This window comes from Bufo gargarizans, chromosome 2, assembly GCF_014858855.1.
Source record: "Bufo gargarizans isolate SCDJY-AF-19 chromosome 2, ASM1485885v1, whole genome shotgun sequence".
NCBI lineage: Eukaryota > Metazoa > Chordata > Amphibia > Anura > Bufonidae > Bufo > Bufo gargarizans.
This window is the reverse complement of record NC_058081.1, coordinates 242,228,924-242,250,333: the sequence shown is the minus strand read 5'-3', so window position 1 is coordinate 242,250,333 and position 21,410 is coordinate 242,228,924. Positions and strand designations below refer to the sequence as shown.

The following is a 21,410-nucleotide window of genomic DNA, read 5'->3' as shown; positions in this document are numbered from 1 at the left end:
TTAATGGCAGCATGCTCCATATTGTGCGTTTTCCACACAACGCAGGCCCCATAGAAGTAAATGGGGGGCGTGAAAATCGCAAGCATCCGCAAGTGCGGATGCGGTGCAATTTTCACGCACGGTTGCTAGGAGACCATCGGATGGAGACCCGATCATTATTATTATTATTTTCCCTTATAACATGGTTATAAGGGAAAATAATAAAGCATTCTGAATACAGAATGCAGAGTACAATAGGTCTGGAGGGGTTAAAAAAATAATAATTAACTCTCCTTAATCCACTTGCTTGTGCAGCCCAGCATCTCTTCTGTCATCTTCTTTGCTGTGTGCAGGAAAAGAACCTGTGGTGACGTCACTCCAGTCATCACATGATTCATCACCATGGTAAAAGATCATGTGACTGACCATGTAATGACCGGAGTGATGTCACCACAGGTCCTTTTCCTGCACACAGCTAAGAAGACAGAAGGGAAGCTGGGCTGCGTGATCAAGGGGAGTTAAATTTATTTTATTTTTTTAACCCCTCCAGCGCTATTGTACTATGCATTCTGTATTCAGAATGCTATTATTTTCCCTTTATAACCATGTTATAAGGGAAAATAATACAATCTACAGAATACCTAACCCGAACTTCTGTGAAGAAGTTCGGGTACCAAACATGCAGATTTTTCTCACATGCGTGCAAGACGCATTACAATGTTTTGCACTCGCACGGAAAAAATCGCACCTTTTCCCGCAACGCCGTGTGAAACCAGCCTAAACTTAGACCAATGTAGATCCACTAGAGGGTGGTGGAGGAATTTATCAGGGAAGTAATAGCTATTTCAAGGTACATTTTTGCTGATCTCGGAAAACCTTTCTAATAAGCATCTAACACAAACCGAGACCTACAAGGCTCATAGAAACATTCTTATATTACAAAAAACTCCTGCAAATCACATGGGATTTTAAAATATAAATGTTAGTGGACAGGCTCGGATTACTGTCTAAGCCAGTACATGCCATTGCAAATCCGGTCGTATCCAGGGAGCTGTCCAATCGGCCCTGATAAAGAAGAACAATGTGTTAAAAACCATTTTCTCCATTTAAGACAAAGGGGAGGAGGGGTCCAATCTGAGACTGATGTAGGTTGGAGGTCTGATTCACTGGTCTGATCTACTCAGCAGTAAAAAGGTTCCCCACCCCTGCGCTATGGGATGTGTACTATTTTGATTTCCAACTGGTTGCCCCTCTTACTATTTTTAACCAATGTTGGTTCCAATGTGGATTCCTTCACATGCTTTAATGTATGATTTATTTGTTTTTTATTACTATTGAATGGATGTTTTAGAGTGATCACTTGTAAAGCAAGGTTTTTAAATTGGTTCTTCCTCTTTAACTTCATGAAGTTATTTAGTGATGGCCACATTTCTGCAGTATATGAACTTACGTTTAAGAGGGGCTGGGAGAGTAGAAAACACTTAGTTTTGGAACAGCTCCATTGAAGACATCATCAGGGTAAGATGTCTTGCTACCATCACCTCTGTATCATATGGGCGTCAGCCAAGTGCCATGTTGAGCGCTGGTCGAGTTGGAAGCCGCCCATCTGTCTCATGACTTGCGGTGACTCCTTATTTTACTTTATCTTTGTGTATGTATATATCCTATACTTTAGTAAACTATTTATGCACTAATGTTGTGTTAAGTATTATTTTTTCCCCCAAACTTCTGATTTCACGCTAATACATTACTAGTCTAGTTTTTGACTGGGTTTGAACACATTGCTTTGATGGGATTTTTAGGTATTTTGTGTGACCCATTTTAGGTTTGGTTAGTTTTGGTGACTTTTACTAAACATAAAAAGGTTGATATGATACTTACCAACTGCTGCTATTGCTGGATTCTTGTTATAAATGTATTTGGTACACACATCCCTTATGGTCTGGGCATCAATTAACTAAATGACACGGAACAGAATTGCTTTATATAGTGCACAACACCGTTATCCTGCACATACATTACATTCTCAAGAAGAGGCATTCTTTTATGGTAACACAGACAAAACATTATATTCTTAAGTTGGAATTTACTATACCAACTATTTGAGTCCTTTATTAAGACCGGTGTGTTAGCTGTTTGTCTTAATAATGGATCTGCCGAAGTAACGTAGAGGCGCCGGCCTCTACCTAACTTCAGCACACCCACCTCCTGTCTAAATCGAGTAAGCTGGCGTAGCTTTAGAACGTTTTTAGTTTTAGGCATAGAAAACGATAAATGAGATGGGCCTGGCCCAAGCTACTTCCTCTATTTTAGAGCTGGCGTGAGAGGGGAAAAGTCTGTTTGTGACAAATAACCCTGGCGCCGAAATCTGCGCCAGATACATGCCAAGAATTGCCCCCTATGTTTTTGGTATACATTACTGAAGCCATGTAGCATCGGTTTATTAACCACTTCATGTTGCCAGTCTTTATATATAGCCTACTGTTGCTGCCTGTGCTGCAGGGATAATTGTGTCATCTTTAATGGCAGATTGAGCTGTATGTTAGAGGGAAACCTTTACCATCCTCCATGACATGGATGTTGTGCTGCACAAGTTTCTCACCCATTTCAGGATCTACATATGGGGTCACTGTTAGATGTGTAAATCTATTTGCAAGTGTAGCGGCTCTGCAGCCAGAGCAGTGACTGTTGATGCACCGCTACTCAGAAGTGTAGCAGTACATGCTCAGTCGCTGCTCCAGTATCTAAAGCAGTGGCGCACGTGCGAGATCTCTGGCCTTGTCAATCAAGCAGCAGGGGAGCCCCTTGCAGGTAAAGAACTCTTCATGGTGAGATGACTTAATTTAAGTCACTGTTTAGTATATTTTACTGATGAAATATCAGACAGCTGCACTTCCTGTTTGTAAAAGGGGTTATTTCAGGGGGCAGGGCCTAGCACAGCATGTGAGAGGACACAGCAGAGAGCTCTCCGGCTATTTATCCTGATATCTCTGCCTAAAACCATCAAAGAGCTTCCTGAAACGCTCCCCACAGTACCTGGACCTCAGCGGTCCAGAAATGACTCTACACGAAAAGGAGGTAAAGAAGAACGGGCCCGTGACACGTGGGAAGCAAGATGGCGGAGGAGTGAGAGCTGCAGAGGTGGCGGCGTGATTGGAGCAGTTCGCCCGGGTGGACCCTACATGTACCTCAGCTGTAAGCAGGTGCATAGCTACTGCCGCGGAGCAGGTACAGAGGGAGGCACTGTACACTGGGTGTACTCCACCATCGCGGCAAGCTTGCAAGACCCAACTGTCCAGGGAGGGGGGGGGGGGGAAAAGAGGACACCATTATGGCAGAAGCTTCTGCACGGTGTGCCACAGAGGCAATGAGCACTGAGTCCCAAAAGGCAGTACCAGAGCCCACCATCTCAGATGTCCTGAAGGCAGTTAATACCTGTAGCTCTACGCTAACTTCCCTCACCATGCACGTGGGGAATCTTGAGTGAAAATGTGTCCTTCCTCAGACATGACGAAAATATCTGAAAGAATTTAAGTGGTGGAAGACAGTGTAAGGCTACTTTCACACTAGCGTTCGTGCGGATCCGTTCTGAACGGATCCGCTCATAATAATGCAGACGGAGGCTCCGTTCAGAACGGATCCGTCTGCATTAAAATGGCAAAAAAAAAAAGCTAAGTGTGAAAATAGCCTCGGACGGATCCGTCCAGACTTTCAATGTAAAGTCAATGGGGGACGGATCCGCTTGAAGATTGAGCCACATTGTGGCATCTTCAAACGGATCCGTCCCCATTGACTTACATTGTAAGTCTGGACGGATCCGCACAGCCAGGCGGACACCCAAACGCTGCAAGCAGCGTTCAGCTGTCCGCCTGTCCGTGCGGAGGCGAGCGGAGCGGAGGCTGAACGCCGCCAGACTGATGCAGTCTGAGCGGATCCGCATCCATTCAGACTGCATCAGGGCTGGACGGAAGCGTTCGGGTCCGCTCGTGAGCCCCTTCAAACGGAGCTCACGAGCGGACAGCCGAACGCTAGTGTGAAAGGAGCCTTAGCTGTTTAGAGGACACTGTATCTCCTTTAAAGAAAGAAATGGGGACAATCACTCGAGACGTCTCATATTTGTTGGCTAAAGCGGATGATCTAGAAAATAAGCCTCAGATTGTTCCGTCTGAGTCTATTGGTGTACCGGAGAAAACTGAGGGTACAAATGCTGTGTTATTCCTAGAGAATTGGCTAACTGCTAAATTTGGATCAGATTCTTTATCTTCCATGTTTGCTATAGAGAAAAAAAAAAAAACTAAATTTACTGAGGTGAAACGCCAACTGCAAGAGAAGCAAATAATACATTCCGTGCTGTATCCATCTAAATTGAGGGTAGTGGCGGAAGGAAAAGTATATCTCTTTGAAATGCTGGGTGCAGTGGCCCAACGGCTGGACTCTTCACATCTGTCAGCGGATCCTGCAACATCCACTGGTTGAATCCATGCCGTAGAGAACATTCATAATTGCTCCTCGTCCGTCTTCAAGCATGGAATGTCATGGGACGATAAGTATTTTTCAGATCACCTACCCCTAGTTTAGGGAGGGAGGGGAAGTGGGCTAGGGCCATCTGAGACTTTAAAGTTAGCTTCCTGTATCTCAGGGTTCTACACCTTTTAGGGAAGCATACAATTCTATGTTATTACACTGTTATTGCATTAAGTTTAATGGCACGGATGCATGTCGGATTGAGATGCTAGAATAGTCTGGGAGAGCAATAGGCTGGAAGATAGAACTGTTGATCTACGTGTTTATTGATCAATTGTTTTATCGCAGTAGCCACTCACGTTGCCCACGGTAGCTGGGTATTGTTTGAACCTCACTGCTTTAAACCCCGTGATATTAGGGGTATGAGTTTGTGTTGGAATGTTTTACTTGTCAGTTTAGGGGAACCGCACCAAAACCATTATACATATCTCTTTAGGACCAGATGGTTTGATAAAGTAGCCCGCTACATACAATTTGGGGGTTTTAGTGATGGGGGTTAATGGAATGTAAGGGGTCTTTGTGACACCTCTAAAAGATATGCAATATTTGATTTGCTGAAACAATTTCAACTGGCCATTTTTTTTTGTCTTTCGGAGACTCACTTGACCAAGAAGTCCATGGCGGTTATGAAAAGAGCATGGATAGGCCAGGCATACCACTCCGTGTACTCCAGTCACGCTAGGGGGAAGGTCAGTGTGTTAATACACAAGCAGATTCAGTTTAGTTGCTCTGATTCCAACCTAGATCAATATGGCAGATATGTTTGCTTGAAATGTACAATATTCCAGGTGACTGTGCTAATAGTAGCAACATATGTTCCCCCCGCCGTACTCGGGCGAAGTGTTAAAACATGTATTGACATTTTTGGAGGCATCACCAAACACTCCCGCGCTTATAATGGGAGACTTTAATATGGTGTTAGATCATAATTTGGACAGATGGGGAAACCCCTACTTCTGGAAATCCATCCCCAACTAATATGGCCAAGTTCCTCACAGAGTCCAACCTTAGCGATGTGTGGAGAATATGCAATCCTGATGCTAAACAATTTTCATGTTACTCAAGCTCCCATAACTCACTTTCCCGCATTGATTTAGCATGAGGAAATCAGCAGATGTTGGAGTTTGTGCAACAGGTGGAATACTTGCCTAGAAGCATCTCTGATCATCCCCCTATTATGGTGGAACTACACCTAGACCCTACCACTATTGGAGACAGAAGTCAGTGGAGATTTAATCCTTTCTGGATTACCCTACTGCAGAAGGATGCGGGAATGATTACAGAGATGCAGGAATTTGTTCCTGTTATGGTGTGGGGCTACGTCTGCCGACCTTATACACTTGATGTGGAATTGTCCGCGCTTACGTAGATACTGGAATGATGTGGCAGACCTCATTGTGAAGGTTTATGGGGTAACGGTTGATCGCTCTCCTCTATTATGTATATTGGGCTATGTTGGTGAACTGTCGGGGGACCAGAGAGGTTAAGTTGGCAATTCAACGTATCTTATATCAGGCTAGGAAGCGGATAGCATCCCGATGGATTGCTCCTGATCCTCCAGAGGTGCAGGAATTAGTGAGGGCAATGCACACTTTGGTGCAACTTGAGAGTTATGTGTATCAAAAGAGAGGGAATAACAAGAAATGTAATAAAATCTGGTATGCATGGATTGAACATTTTCACATCGTAATTTAAGATAGTGTTTTAGGTTGAGAGCAGACTGTGGCAGTCATCGGTAATAGGTAGTCAGGGTACAGCATAACAGACAAAGGGTAGAGTGCGTCTAAGCTGGAGTGCATGTAGTACGAATGTGGGTCGAATCACATGCTAAAATCTGCTGTGGACTATTTCTAAGATGGACTGCACCTGGACTATGGAGCTGGGGAAGGGGTTCTTTGTGTCGTTAATTTTGCCCTAATGCAAAAGGAAAAAATCTAAAAAAAAAGGATTTGATAAAAAAAAAATTTTTTTTTAACCCCTTAGGGACACAGCCTTATTACACCTTAGGACCAGGCCATTTTTTGCAAATCTGACCACTGTCACTTTAAGTGGTGATAACTTTAAAACGCTTTGACTTATCCAGGCCATTCTGAGATTGTTTTTTCGTCACATATTGTACTTCATGACACTGGTAAAATAAAGTTAAAAAATATATTTTTTTTTGCATAAAAAAGTCAAATTTACCAAAAATTGGGAAAAATTAGCAAATTTCAAAGTTTCAGTTTCTCTACTTCTGTAATACATAGTAATACCCCTAAAAATTGTGATGACTTTACATTCCCCATATGTCTACTTCATGTTTGAATTATTTTGGGAATGATATTTTATTTTTTGGGGATGTTACAAGGCTTAGAAGTTTAGAAGCAATTCTTGAAATTTTTCAGAAATTTACAAAAACCCAATTTTTAGGGACCACTACAGCTCTGAAGTCACTTTGCGAGGCTTACATAATAGAAACCACCCAAAAATGACCCCATTCTATAAACTACACCCCTCAAGGTATTCAAAACTGATTTTACAAACTTTGTTAACCCTTTAGGTGTTGCACAAGAGTTATTGGCAAATGGGGATGAAATTTGAGAATTTAATTTTATTGCCTAATTTTCCATTTTAACCAATTTTTTCCACTAACAAAGCAAGGGTTAACAGCCAAACAAGACTGTATCTTTATTGCCCTGACTCTGCCGTTTACAGAAACACCCCATATGTGGCCGTAAACTACTGTACGGCCACACAGCGGGGCGTAGAGTGAAAGGTGCGCCGTTTGGTTTTTGGAAGGCATGTTTTGCTGGACTGGTTTTTTGACACCATGTCCCATTTGAAGCCCCCCTGATGCACCCCTAGAGTAGAAACTCCATAAAAGTTACCCCATCTAAGAAACTACACCCCTCAAGGTATTCAAAACTGATTTTACAAACTTTGTTAACCCTTTAGGTGTTGCACAAGATTTAATGGAAAATAGAGATACAATTTCAAAATTTCACTTTTTTGGCAGATTTTCCATTTTAATATTTTTTTTCCAGTTACAAAGCAAGGGTTAACAGCCAAACAAAACTTATTATTTATGGCCCCGATTCTGTAGTTTACAGAAACACCCCATATGTGGTCATAAACTGCTGTATGGGCACACGGCAGGGCGCAGAAGGAAAGGAATGCCATACGGTTTTTGGAAGGCAGATTTTGCTGGACTGGTTTTTTTGACACCATGTCCCTTTTGAAGCCCCCTGATGCACCCCTAGAGTAGAAACTCCATAAAAGTGACCCCATCTAAGAAACTACACCCCTCAAGGTATACAAAACTGGATTTTACAAACTTTGTTAACCCTTTAGGTGTTGCACAAGATTTAATGGAAAATAGAGATACAATTTCAAAATTTCACATTTTTGGCACATTTTCCATTTTAATATTTTTTTTCCAGTTACAAAGCAAGGGTTAACAGCCAAACAAAACTCATTATTTATGGCCCTGATTCAGTAGTTTACATCCCATATGTGGTCGTAAACTGCTGTACAGGCACACGGCAGGGCGCAGAAGGAAAGGAATGCCATACGGTTTTTGGAAGGCAGATTTTGCTGGACTGGTTTTTTTGACACCATGTCCCATTTGAAGCCCCCCTGATGCACCCCTAGAGTAGAAACTCCAAAAAAGTGACCCCATTTTAGAAACTACGGGATAGGGTGGCAGTTTTGTTGGTACAAGTTTAGGGTACATATGATTTTTGGTTGCTCTATATTACACTTTTTGTGCGGCAAGGTAACAAGAAATTGCTTTTTTGGCACCGTTTTTTTTTTTTTGTTATTTACACCATTCATCTAACAGGTTAGATCATGTGCTAATTTTATAGAGCAGGTTGTCACGGACGCGGTGATACCCAATATGTATACAATTTTTTTTATTTATGTAAGTTTTACACAATAATTTCATTTTTTATTTTTTTAAATGTTTTAGTGTCTCCATAGTCTAAGAGCCATAGTTTTTTTCAATTTTTGGGCGATTATCTTAAGTAGGGTCTCATTTTTTGTGGGATGAGATGACGATTTTATTGGCACTATTTTGGGGTGCACATGACTTTTTGATTGCTTGCTATTACACTTTTTGTGACGGAAGATGACAAAAAATGGCTTTTTTTACACCGTTTTTATTTTTATTTTTTTACGGTGGTCATCTGAGGGGTTAGGTCATGTGATATTTTTATAGAGCCGGTCAATACGGACGCGGCGATACCTAATATGTATACTTTTTTTTATTTATGTAAGTTTTACACAATGATTTCATTTTTGAAACAAAAGAAATCATGTTTTAGTGTTTCCATAGTCTAAGAGCCATAACTTTTTCAGTTTTTGGGCGATTATCTTGGGTAGGGTATGATTTTTGCGGGATGAGATAACGGTTTGATTGTTACAATTTTGGCGTACATGCGACTTTTTTGATCACTTTTATTACCTTTTTTGGGAAGTAAGGTGGGCAAAATTCCAATTTCATCATAGTTTTTAATTTTTTATTTTTATGGCGTTCACCGTTCGGGTAAAGTAACATTACTGTTTTATAGATCAGGTCGTTACGGACGCGGCGATACCAAACATATGTAGGGAATTTTATTTTTTTCATTTCTAATCAGTGATAAATGTGTTTTTTGATTTTTACTTTATTTTCACTTTTTCCACTTTTTTTTTTGACCCAGACCCACTTGGTTCTTGAAGATCCAGTGGGTCTGATGTCTGCATAATACAGTACTGTACTCTATATAGGGTACTGCACTGTATTTTACTTACACTGAACAGATCTATGCTTTCAGCACAGATCTGTTCAGAACCATGGACAGCAGGATGCCTGAGAAGGCGTCCTGTTGCCATGGGAACCTTCCCCGTCTGCTCAGTAGTTGCCAGAACTGCGCAGACGGGGAAGGGTAAGGACGGGGCTTGGGGGGGCTGCCTGGAAGCTCTCTCCCTCTCCATTCGGGGGGCTGCAAAGGCACAGCAGCCCCCCGATGGGAGAGGGAGGGAGCTCCCTGAGCTGTTAACCTTTTCCATACAGCGGTCCGTACGGACCGCTGTATGGAAAGGGTTAAACGGCTGACATCGCATCACCGATGTCAGCCGTTTATACCAGGGTGCCAGCAATGTGCTGGCACCCTGGTATACCCACTAGACGCCAACGATTATGCAATGGGAGGCGGGCGGGGGATCGCGATCCCGCCTACCGCACCGCCCGCAACCCTCCCCCTGCACCTCCCACCGTGTGAAAAATAACTCAGGGGTGCAGGGGGGAGGGATACTGGAAAAAAAAAATTAATCCTAAAGTTTCTGATCCCCGCGGTCAGGGACCGCGGGGATCAGAAACTGCAGAAATCGCAGCAAACCGCAGGTCTGAATTGACCTGCGGTTTGCCGCGATCGCCGACATGGGGGGGTCACGGGACCCCCCCGCGCATTTAGCCTAGGTGCCTGCTCAATGATTTGAGCAGGCACCGGGTTCCGATCACTGCCAGCCGCACGGCAGTGATCGAAAATGCACAGGGAGTACATGTACGCCCTGTGTCCTTAAGTACCAGGGCACAAGGGCGTACCTGTACGCCCTGTGTCCTTAAGGGGTTAAGATAAGGAGTTCAGAGGAAAGGGGGGGGGTACAACATAACATGGTTACAAAAGAGGACATACACTGTTATTGTTATAACCACTGGTACAGTAAGATAAGAGACTGTTAAAAGGTATAATTAAATTTACTGCATTAGGTTAGGTGCGGTTCGGGGGGGTTGTTAAGGTTTGTTTACATCTGTATGTAAATGTACAATTCTGTATTTCCTCTCAATATGTGTATTATTCGTTACTCAAACCGGGTGTATGTACCTCCGATTTACTAAGGCATATTTATACAATTTATGTATATGTACTGTATGAAAATAATAATGACAAAAAAAATCTGATTTAAAAAACAGGTTATTTCAGTAAAAAGGTGGTGTTCTGAATGTAAATTCACAAGTAAACTGAAGTCACAAAAGGCTGAAAGGTGAAATTCAGCACAAAGAGTATAAAATCTCATACTTACGTCTATTCTTGCCTCCAGTTCAGGCAAAGGTATTCTTCGGTTATAACACAACATTTGACGGCCAATGTCTTCACAGATAGGGGTTGAACCATCTAACTGAAGCAACATATTTGTTTTCAGCAGGTTTTTTGCTCTTGCAACTTCCCCTTCTGTAACACTTGTGCAGAGTCTTATCCTAAGAGGTTAATACAAAGATTGGTCACACACTGTAATTTAATGTAGAATATTTCTTAATTATCTTCATGCCACTTAATTTTTTTCCCCTCAACAATATACAGTAAAGTAAGCTGCAGGAAAAGGCTGAGACTTAAAATCTAGCTCCTGCTGTGTCCATGCTGTCCATAGAAACAGTTTACAAGGCTGAAAAAAAGAGACACATATATCCAGTCTTACTTATAACCCTACAAAAGTGATTCAAAGGAGGGCAAAAAAAAAAAAAAATAACTCACAAACACACATTGGGAAGAAGTTAATTGTCCTCTTGCTAAAGAGGTATTCCCATCTTCCCGTATGTTAACGCAGAAACCTTCTGTTTGGTCATCTTCTTGGGTACTGTAGTTCACACATTTCATTTATCATATTACTTTCCCCATCTTTGAAGTAATATATCTGCACACAATATTCATGTGCAGTCCGATTACAGATTTGTAAAATGGTAGAACTATGTTCTCATCATGTTCATCTATGCCCCTTTTAATGCACCATGGTCTAGGCCAGTGATGGCTAACCTTGGCACTCCAGCTGTGGTAAAACTACAACTCCCAAGATGCCCCCCCCCCCCCCTTGCTTGGCTGCTCTCAGAACTCTATAGAAATAAATGGAGCAGTCGTAGTTTCACCACAGCTGGAGTGCCAAGGTTAGCCATCACTGGTCTAGGCTGAGATCACACGTCAGTTATTTCCATCAATTATTGTGAGCCAAAACCACTGGTGAAACCTACTAAGAGATAATGTCTAATTGAAAGATCTGCACTGTGTTTGTTTTTTGACCCAACCCTGGTTTCAGCTTACAATAAATGATGGAAATGTGAATGGAAGCGAGAACTCAGCCTTGGCAGCAGCTACCTATAACATTACTGTCAAATAATATTTCTAACTATTTTTCCATCTCAATTTAAACCTGTTTTGCAATTTAGTAATATGGAAATGTAATACAAGGTAACCATTGTAATATTAAAAGCAGACTATGCTCGTCCCTTTAATGAAGCTTACCATTCTCTTTGTACAAAATGCATCATATCTTCCACTGTATTTGGCTCACAAACCATGTACAGGCCCCAGAGTCCAGTGTCTGTGTAACAGGTATTGAAGGACTGGAAGCTGTGGCACAAGTTCCCATGACATGTAATCTGGGCAAGCTTACTGGACAAATTCTGCTCAATGAAAAGAAGAAGAAAAAAACAAAAAAGTTGTTTTAAACCTAGAACGTGGTATTTGCTAGTAAATTTATCTAGTTTAGTGAATCCTTATCTTGTAGTTCTAAAAGGGTTGACATTTATCAGCTGTCCACAGAACACAGAAAAAACGAGATTTTTGTATAACTTACCAGTAAAATCTCTTTCTCGCTCTTTCCTTGGGGGACACAGAAGACCTTGGGTATAGCTCATCTCCCTAGGAGGCGTGACACTAAGTGAAAACTGTTAAGCCCCTCCTCCACAGCTATACCCTCAGCCTGGAGAGAGAGGCTGCCAGTTGCGTGTCCAAGTAGTGAAAAAAGGCAAAGTCCAAAAATGGAACCAACAAGCCAACTACCCAACGGGTAACACAAACTCGGAAACCGTGTAGAGAAAAACAAAGAATGGGTGGGTGCTGTGTCCCCCAAGGAAAGAGCGAGAAAGAGATTTTACTGGTAAGTTATACAAAAATCTCGTTTTCTCGCCCAGTTTCCTTGGGGGACACAGAAGACCTTGGGACGTTCAAAAGCAGTCCAAAAAGGGGAGGGACCACAGCACCAAGGCGAAGCACCCTAAGGCACCAAGAAACCGCCGCCTGCAGACCAGGCAGCCCAAGGCAGCATCTGCCGAAGCCAGAGTATGCACCCTGTAGAACTCCGCAAGGAAGACCAGTGACCGCCTTGCACAAACGCATGGCCGAAGCCAAATGCCTCCGGCCTAGGAGGCACCGACCGCTCCAGTGAAACAACGGTGACACCAAAAGCAGAACCCTGCCCATGGTGTGGTAACCACAGCAATAGCCACTGTGAGAAAGCGGAGGAAAGCCACCCTGGAGGCCGCCAACCCTTTGCGCGGACCTCCTGGAAACCCAAGAGACCGAACGTCGACAAGAGTCGGAGATCTCCAAGTAAAAACCGCAAGGCCCAAACAACGTCCAAACCGGTGAAGTGTCCGTTCCCGGGGGTGGGAAGGGGAGGGCGAATGCCTCGTTAAAATGAAAGACAAACACCGCCTTCAGAAGGAAGGAAGAGACGGGATGGAGAACAGCCCTGTCCTGAGGAAAGACAGAAGGCACGAAACAAGAAGGGCCGCCACTCAGGCACCCGTCAGAGACACCACGGCTACGGAAACACAACCGTACAGGACAGAAGGAGTAGAGAGAACTTCTGTAACGGCTCCAAGGGAAAGATTGGAGTGCCAAGAGCCCAGTATGTAATTCCCAGGGCGGAACCCGAGGGCAGTACAAGGGAACCCCAAAGCCACTGCACGGAAGAGGGTCTTGACAGGCCCAGAAGGCCGGGGAACGCTGAAAGGGGAAGGACAGTGCTGACACTTGACACTTCAAGCAACAGAGTCCCAGTCCCAGATCTAGGTCGGACTGGAGAAAGACAGAACCATGGAGAGAGAAAGGCAGAGTGGGGGAACGCCCAGCTGCCCACAGAACCCCCGGTAAAAACCCTAAGTCCTACAACAGATCCTGGACGAAACACGGCCAGGAGCGAACACTAGCGAGCCCGCTAGAGTCGCCTGGGCAAGCGGGTGAAAACCCAATGTGATCAGGCGCAGACCAGTAATACGGGCAGAACTGTCGGCAAAACTGGTCCCGCCGGCCCCCGAGCAACGTTGTCCCGTATCCACCCGGAGTGGGGGGAGCAGAAGGACAGACGGAAGGAACCGAAGGGTCCGCCCAGCAACCGCCAGGACAAGACAGGCCAAAGTCCATGTCGATGTAGCCACCACAGGAAGACGTCCTACAGTCCCGGTGTGGGAGATCTAAGGGCAATCTTGACCGAATGGAAGTCCTCCCAAGTTACCGAGAAGGTAAGACCATAGCAGGACCATTGCCCAGAATGGAAAATAAAGGGAGGACAGAACGCGGTAGACCCGGTAAATAGGCACACAGCTAGAACAAGGGAGACCGTACGAGGCCAAAAGGAACACCGGAACCATCCACATGAACAACCATGCTCTCCCCAGAGGGGAGGGCAGTGAAAGAACAGCCTCTGAAGCCTGGCCGGGACAGAAGCCACATCGGAGTGATCGGTACCGAGCCGAAGCCAAACAGAGTCGGCGATTAAAGGCAGTCGAGACAGAGGCCGGCATAACACCCTCCAACCGAAAGGAGGAGTGGGCAACAGGGAAGCCATAGGACAGCTAAAAGGCAGAACCCCGCTACACTGCCACGCCGAAGACGAATACCCCGAAGAACCCAAGGTGGAAGTCCTCCGGACCTGGGTAAGCGAGCACCCAAGAGAAGTTGGGTGACCATGAGGAGAAAAGCGGCCCCAACCCGGTAGCGGACCAGCCTGAAGCGCAGAGGGCGCCAAAAGAAAAAAGACTCATACCGCACGACACCCGAAGAGGAGGAAACAGTAGTAGGCGAGGGAACAGCAGTCCCGCCAGAGCCAACGCAGAAGTCGAGTGGCACTGCAAACGGCACTCTCGACCCAGTGACCGCTTGCGCCGGGAAGCAAGTGCGCGGGAGAACGAATGGGTACGTATCTAAGAACCACAAACACTCCCCAGGTGGAAAGGCCAACGGACATGGAGGATGCCGACACAACGGGACCACAATATACAGGCCAAACCAGAGAACGAGCACCACCCAGCTCGGTGCAGTAGAGAGCAAGTAGAGCCCATCTACTTATATCTAAAGTATACACCTTTGAATACAATGGCATTCTTTTAATGCTGGTATGACAACACCCAGGGGTTATACAGGTGGACAGAATGATCTCCTTAGAGAAGAGTGCAAGGCCCGTGACAAGCACCTTATCCCAAAAGAAAAAAGTATGTCGCAGAAGGAAGTGAGGCATACGCAAGCAAGCAGTGAGAAGGCCAACCCACCTATGGGAGGAGAAGGCATACACGGCCCAAACAACGGACAGAGCGCACCAGAAATTCCGCTCACTGCAAAAAAATTGTCACCCAGTGAAAGGGATCAGCCACAGAGTCCAACAGTATCCAGAAGGAGACCATGCACATGGCCGCACAGTACCCAGCAGGAACGCAGGAGGTCCGCCCAGTGAAAGGGGGACATGCACGGGGTTATCCTAGCATTAAGCGATTGCGCAATAACCCACCCAACACCGAATACTGTGGGAGTGCAACTACTCCGCAATGAAGGGGAACATGCAAGAGTCCCGCACAGCATATCAAGGACAGCCATGGGTCTCGTGAGGGTGCAAATTTCCACCCATGGAATGAGGAGGGCTGTTTATGGCCCGCAACACATCCGGTGAAAGTGCAGTATTCCGCCCAGAAAGGGGTGGGGCCATGTACACGGCCGTCATTGCATCCAGTGAAAATGCAAGCACCCCTCCAAGGATGCGGGTCATGCACATGGCCAGCAACGCACTGGCGAGAAAACAACCACAGTCAGTGGCGTTGAAAGAGAACAACCACAGTCAGAGGGTATGTGCGCATGCCGCCTGAGGAAAGGATACATGCCCACTGCTGGCAGCGAATCCAGTCAGTGCAGCACACCGCCCCTGGAAAGGGGGTCATGCACATGGCCGGCAGCGGATCCAGTGAGAGCGCAGCATACCACCCAAGGAAGGGGGTCGTGCACATGGCCGACAGCGAAACCAGTGAGAGCGCAGCATTCCGCCTATGGACGGAGGTTATGCGTATAGCCGGCAGCGAATCCAGAAAGTGCAGCATTCCGCCTATGGACGGAGGTCATGCATATGGCCAGCAGCGAATCCAGCGAGAGTGCAGCGTTCTGCCTATGGACGGATGTCATGCATATGGCCGGCAGCGAATCCAGAGAGAGAGTGCAGCAGCCCTCCATGGGACGGAGGTCTGCAGCACTCCACCCATGGAAGGAGGTCATGCATATGGCCGTAGCGAATCCAGCGAGAGTGCAGCGTTCTGCCTATGGACGGAGGCCATGCATATGGCTGGCAGCGAATCCAGAGAGAGAGGGCAGCAGTCCTCCATTGGACGGAGGTCATGCGTATGGCCAGCAGCGAATCCAGAGAGAGTGCCGCATCCCACTTATGGAAGGAGGTCATGCATATGGCCGTAGCGAACCCAGCGAGAGTGCAGCGTTCCGCCTACTGAAGGAGGTCATGCATATGGCCGTAGCGAATCCAGCGAGAGTGCAGCATTCCGCCTATGGAAGGGGGTCGTGCACATGGCCAGCACCGTCTGCGGTAAAAGAGCAGTATTCCGCCTACAGAAGGGGGTCATGCACAAGGCCAGCCCGCAGCCAGGGAGAGTGCAGTATGCCGCCTAGAATGGGGGGTCATGCACATGGCCAGCACCGTGACTGGAGAGGGCGACTAATTCTGCCTATAGAAAAGGCGGCCTGCACCTGGCCAGCGCCGTATCCCAGGAGAGCGCAAGGGTCCGCCTAGAAGGGGAACATGTACCTGGCCAGTGCCACGGAGCGCAACATGCCGCCTATGGAATAGGGGCAGGCATACGGCCAGCGCTTTAAGGTCAGGCTGCAGCATCCTGCGCAGCCAACAAAAAAGATACAGATATGTCTTTTATATATATATATATATATATATATATATATATATATATATATATACACACACATACAGTTTAGTTTTATATTATTTCTGTATTTATTTTTTATTAAATTTTTATTTTTTATTTATTATTCTAAAACACAGCCTCTTTGAGGTAGGAAGGGGCCACCATATAAGGGCACAGCCTGCGCCGACGTCATCGTCTATGCTAGGTGGATTAGACAGGCCATTCCCTTAGGGTCTCCTCCAGATGGGAGCCGTCGGCATCCAAGAGGTTAACAGGGATCCGACCTGAGGGCGGTACAGCGATCTCCTGGGGGCGGGGGAACCTCCGGCGGGAAGAATTCGCGCCTGGAGAGTGCCCGCCCCCTCCAATCGAGGCCGGAACTGTGCGGCCTAGTAGGCCGCGAAGCCGGGGCCTAAATTTTTGCGGTGCCCGGAGGTACCGGCCGGGACCTGGAGGGAGCGGAGCGTGCATAATACCGGCCGCGGGAGCCCACCCCGCGGGCCGGAACAGTCAGGGGGCCCGGGAAGGAGCCGGAATCCTGGGACAGAATCCCTCTGCGGCGCCCGGCCGACCGGAAAGACAGCCTCTCATGCTGGAACACCGCACCAGTCATTCCGGCCGCGGGTGCCCACCCCGCGGACCGGAAACAAGGGCCCTACGCTGCAGCCGTCAGGAGAGGGCCTCTGGCCCTGAGCAGCGCACCGGTAAGGCGATAGGGGGGCGGGGGACCCTGTGACCGGGTGCCCGTAAAGGATAGAGGCAGCTCCCTGGGCGGCATGATAGGGACGCCAGCATAACCCCTCAGTGGGCACCTATTGTGGAGGGGAGGAGAGGGAGCTAATAAAACAAGCTAGGATGGGGCCAGCCTAGGACCAGCAGGGACCAGTATGGGGGTCAGTCACGCAGGAGACCTGGGTGGGGGGAGGGGGTCGTAGGGCTGGAGAAGCCACTCTCTCACCACAGCCGTCTTCACCCTCGGTCCGTTCCAGCAGGGTCGCCCCTTCAGCTACTGGCACCGTAGTGGCAGGACGCTGGAAGAGGGACTTGGCGTGCGGGCGACCCTTGCGCTGGCGGGATGCAGGGGAGCTGGGCTGCCCTGGTCCACCTTGCCTTCTGTGGGGGAGGCAGCAGTGCGGATGACCGGCACTGGCGCAGCTCGACCCCGGGAGAAACAGAGAGGTCTAGTGCGTCTCTGTTGTCCCGTAATGTCTGGAACAAAAAGAAAAGAAAAAAGTAAAAATCAAAATTTAAACAAGGAGAAAACAGCCCTGCAGAGCAGGGAGTGTCTTGCCTCCTTGGACACTAAGCAAAAACTGGCAGCCTCTCTCTCCAGGCTGAGGGTATAGCTGTGGAGGAGGGGCTTAACAGTTTTCACTTAGTGTCACGCCTCCTAGGGAGATGAGCTATACCCAAGGTCTTCTGTGTCCCCCAAGGAAACTGGGCGAGAAAAAGTTTCACCACCGAGACCCCCACAATCACTGAAACAGGGTCCCCAAACCCCCCATTCATCTCTCTGCACAACCAGAGTAAGGGCTCATTCAGACGACTGTATCTGTTTTGTAGTCTGCAAAATGCGTATCTACAAAACACAGATACCGCCCATGGGTGTTCAGCGTTTTGCGGAATGGAACGGCCAGCCCCATGATAGAAATGCCTATTCTTGTCTGCAAAAAGGAACAAGAATAGCATATGTTCTATCTTTTATGCATTGAATGGAAGTGCGGATGTGGACTGCACACGGTTTGCTGTCCGCATCTTTTACGGCCCCATTGAAATTAATGGGTCCGCAAAATTACAGAAGGAATGCGGACACTAATATACGATCCTCTGAATGAGTCCTAAGGAGGAGTTTTCATGGAGCGGTGGTCACACATGGAACTAATGGAGATGACGTGCTCAGCTTAGAGGAATGGGTTGCTTGGAATCCCCATTGTAGTTGATTATAGGGGATAATATCAATAATGGGGAACTAGACTGTCTGACATGCTGTCATGGATTACTCCGTGAACCTTGATCTCAGCTTAATGGTGCAATGACTTTATGAATATATAAAACAAAATATAATGTCATACCACGCCACCTCCAAAGGACCGATCCCAGTTGCCAATCAATGTGTTGGCCACCATGAGTGGAATTGTATCTGGATGAGACCAGCCAACAGCTTCAACAGAAATAGCAATATGAGCAAGTGGCATTTTATCATCGCGTACACGAATCTACAGCGATGGAATAGAAAGACATTGATGTTTTAATGCTATGACTGGGAACATACTCAGCAAATAGATGAAAGGGTTTGCAACATAATATCTGCATATACAGCTCACAAAATGACATGGTTATTGCTCCAGACAAAGACTACCAGAAGAAAAAATACAAACCGGTATATTAACGGGTGAAGACTGGGTTTTAAAGGGGTTTTCTAAGATTGTTTAACTAATGACCCATCTTTTGGACCGGTAATCAGTATCTGATCGGTGGGGGTCCAACACCTGGGTCCCCGCCGATTAGCTGTTTGAGAAGGCACTGGTGCTGGCAGTAGCACAGCTCCATCCATTTGATAGCAGCTGTGCTTCGTACAGCAGCTCAAACCCATTTACTTCAATGAGGCTGAGCTCTGCCTAGGTCATGGGTCCAATGAACGCGACTCCACATGGCCTAGGCAAAGCTGCGAGAAGGCTGTGGTGCTACTGCAAACAGCACTGCCTTCTCAAACAGCTCATTGGCAGAGGTCCCCAGTTGTCGAATCCACACCGATTAGATACAGATGACCTATCCTGAAATTTGTTGTGTCTGTAGCAGGAGTGGAATAAGGCGTGACACCCGCTATTTCTGTCCTGACTACCCTGCCCTATGCTTAGGGGAGTGTTTCCGGAAGTACCACACACAGGTACACTTAGCATAGGGATTGCATCTCACAGGGCTATTAGGGCCCATACACAGAGCTGCTGCAAACCTCTCCTTTCACCTGGGACAAAGTGCATAATGTACTTCGCCACATCTCTGGGCGATTTGCGCTTTGCACATTGTCCCAAGGGGAAGGAGAGGTTTGTCCTATAAAAAAGGTATTTAAAAAAAAAAAAAAAAAAAAAAAAAAACACCGGTAAGCAAAAAAGTGAACGTTCTGTTCAAAAAGTTAAATAAAGTTTATATGTTCTGTTCAAATGTTATTATAAAGTTAATAAATTTATTGCGTTGTGGCCTGTTTTTTTTTTTTTTTTTTACCTTCCAGATGGACCAACCAATCGACTAGCTGCAGCACTGATGTGCATTCTGACAGAAGCATTGTGCTGCTGTCAGATTACACAAAAATCGATGTATGCGGCGCTGCAAGACGAGATTTCTCCTCTGCAGTAAAAGATACGTTTGCCAAGGCATATGAGCTGAGGGGGCGGCGGTGTTGATTTGCTTTGGCAAACAGTGTGTGTGTGTGTGTGTGTGTGTGTGTGTGTGTGTGTGTGTGTGTGTGTGTGTGTTATATATATATATATAAAATCCCGGCAATTATTTATTCATCCACATCGATTGATGTGAATGGAGAAATCGGGTTTGCCAGGGCATACGAGCTAAGTGGGTATGGATGTTGGGCGGAGCTCCTATGTCCTGGCAGACGCCTTTTCATCCACATTGATCGATGCGAATGAAGAAATCTGTGCCGTTCATTTTTTTCTTTCAGCCCAGAGGCTGAACGGAAAAAAAAAAAAAAAATCTCATTACCTGTATGCTCAATATAAGGAGAATAGCAGAAACTCCTAATGCTGGCCATACATGTAATGATTGCGGAGACCCTCAAATGCCAGGGCAGTACAAACACCCCACAAATGACCCCATTTTGGAAAGAAGACACCCCAAGGTATTCCGTGAGGGGCATGGCGAGTTCCTAGAATTTTTTATTTTTTGTCACAAGTTAGAGGAAAATTATGATTTTTTTTTTTTCTTACAAAGTCTCATATTCCACTAACTTGTGACAAAAAATAAAAACTTCCATGAACTCACTATGCCCATTACAAAATACCTTGGGGTGTCTTCTTTCCAAAATGGGGTCATTTGTGGGGTAGTTATACTGCCCTGGCATTTTAGGGGCCCTAATGTGTGAGAAGTAGTTTGAAATCAAAATGTGTAAAAAATGCCCTGTGAAATCCGAAAGGTGCTCTTTGGAATGTGGGCCCCTTTGCCCACCTAGGCTGAAAAAAAGTGTCACACATGTGGTATTGCCATACTCAGAAGAAGTAGGGCAATGTGTTTTCGGGTGTCATTTTACATATATCCATGCTGGGTGAGAGAAATATCTCGGCAAAAGACAACTTTTCCCATTTTTTTATACAAAGTTGGCATTTGACCGAGATATTTATCTCACCCAGCATGGGTATATGTAAAATGACACCCCAAAACACATTGCCCAACTTCTCCTGAGTACGGCGATACCACATGTGTGACACTTTTTTGCAGCCTAGGTGGGCAAAGGGGCCCACATGCCAAAGAGCACCTTTAGGATTTCACAGGGCATTTTTTTTTTTTTTACACATTTTGATTTTAAACTACTTCTCACACATTAGGGCCCCTATAACTACCCCACAAGTGACCCCATTTTGGAAAGAAGACACCCCAAGGTATTTTGTGATGGGCATAGTGAGTTCATGGAAGTTTTTATTTTTTGTCACAAGTTAGTGGAATATGAGACTTTGTTTTTACCCAAACATTTTTTTTTAAATCGAAGACACATAGAACAATAAATTTAGAGAAAAATGTATATATAGATGTCGTTTTTTTTGAAAAATTTTACAACTGAAAGTGAAAAATGTCATTTTTTTGCAAACATTTCGGTAAATTTCGATTAATAACAAAAAAAGTTAAAATGTCAGCAGCAATGAAATACCACCAAATGAAAGCTCTATTAGTGAGAAGAAAAGGAGGTAAAATTCATTTGGGTGGTAATTTGAATGACCATGCAATAAACGGTGAAAGTAGTGTAGTGCAGAAG

At 45.8% G+C, this 21,410-nt stretch overlaps 1 protein-coding gene across 1 annotated transcript in view; it reads right to left on the bottom strand.

Moving 5' to 3' along the window:
- Nucleotides 1-636: 636 nt before the first annotated feature.
- PMPCB (peptidase, mitochondrial processing subunit beta) overlaps nucleotides 637-21,410 on the bottom strand; it is a 30,946-nt gene continuing 10,172 nt past the window's right edge. The window contains exons 8-12 of the mRNA XM_044280160.1: nucleotides 18,505-18,648; nucleotides 11,760-11,920; nucleotides 10,549-10,723; nucleotides 1,861-1,936; nucleotides 637-1,044 (exon numbers count right to left, since the gene is read on the bottom strand). Coding sequence (XP_044136095.1) covers nucleotides 980-1,044; nucleotides 1,861-1,936; nucleotides 10,549-10,723; nucleotides 11,760-11,920; nucleotides 18,505-18,648 — 621 coding nt within the window. The 3' untranslated portion in view covers nucleotides 637-979. The remainder of the gene's footprint in view (nucleotides 1,045-1,860; nucleotides 1,937-10,548; nucleotides 10,724-11,759; nucleotides 11,921-18,504; nucleotides 18,649-21,410) is intronic.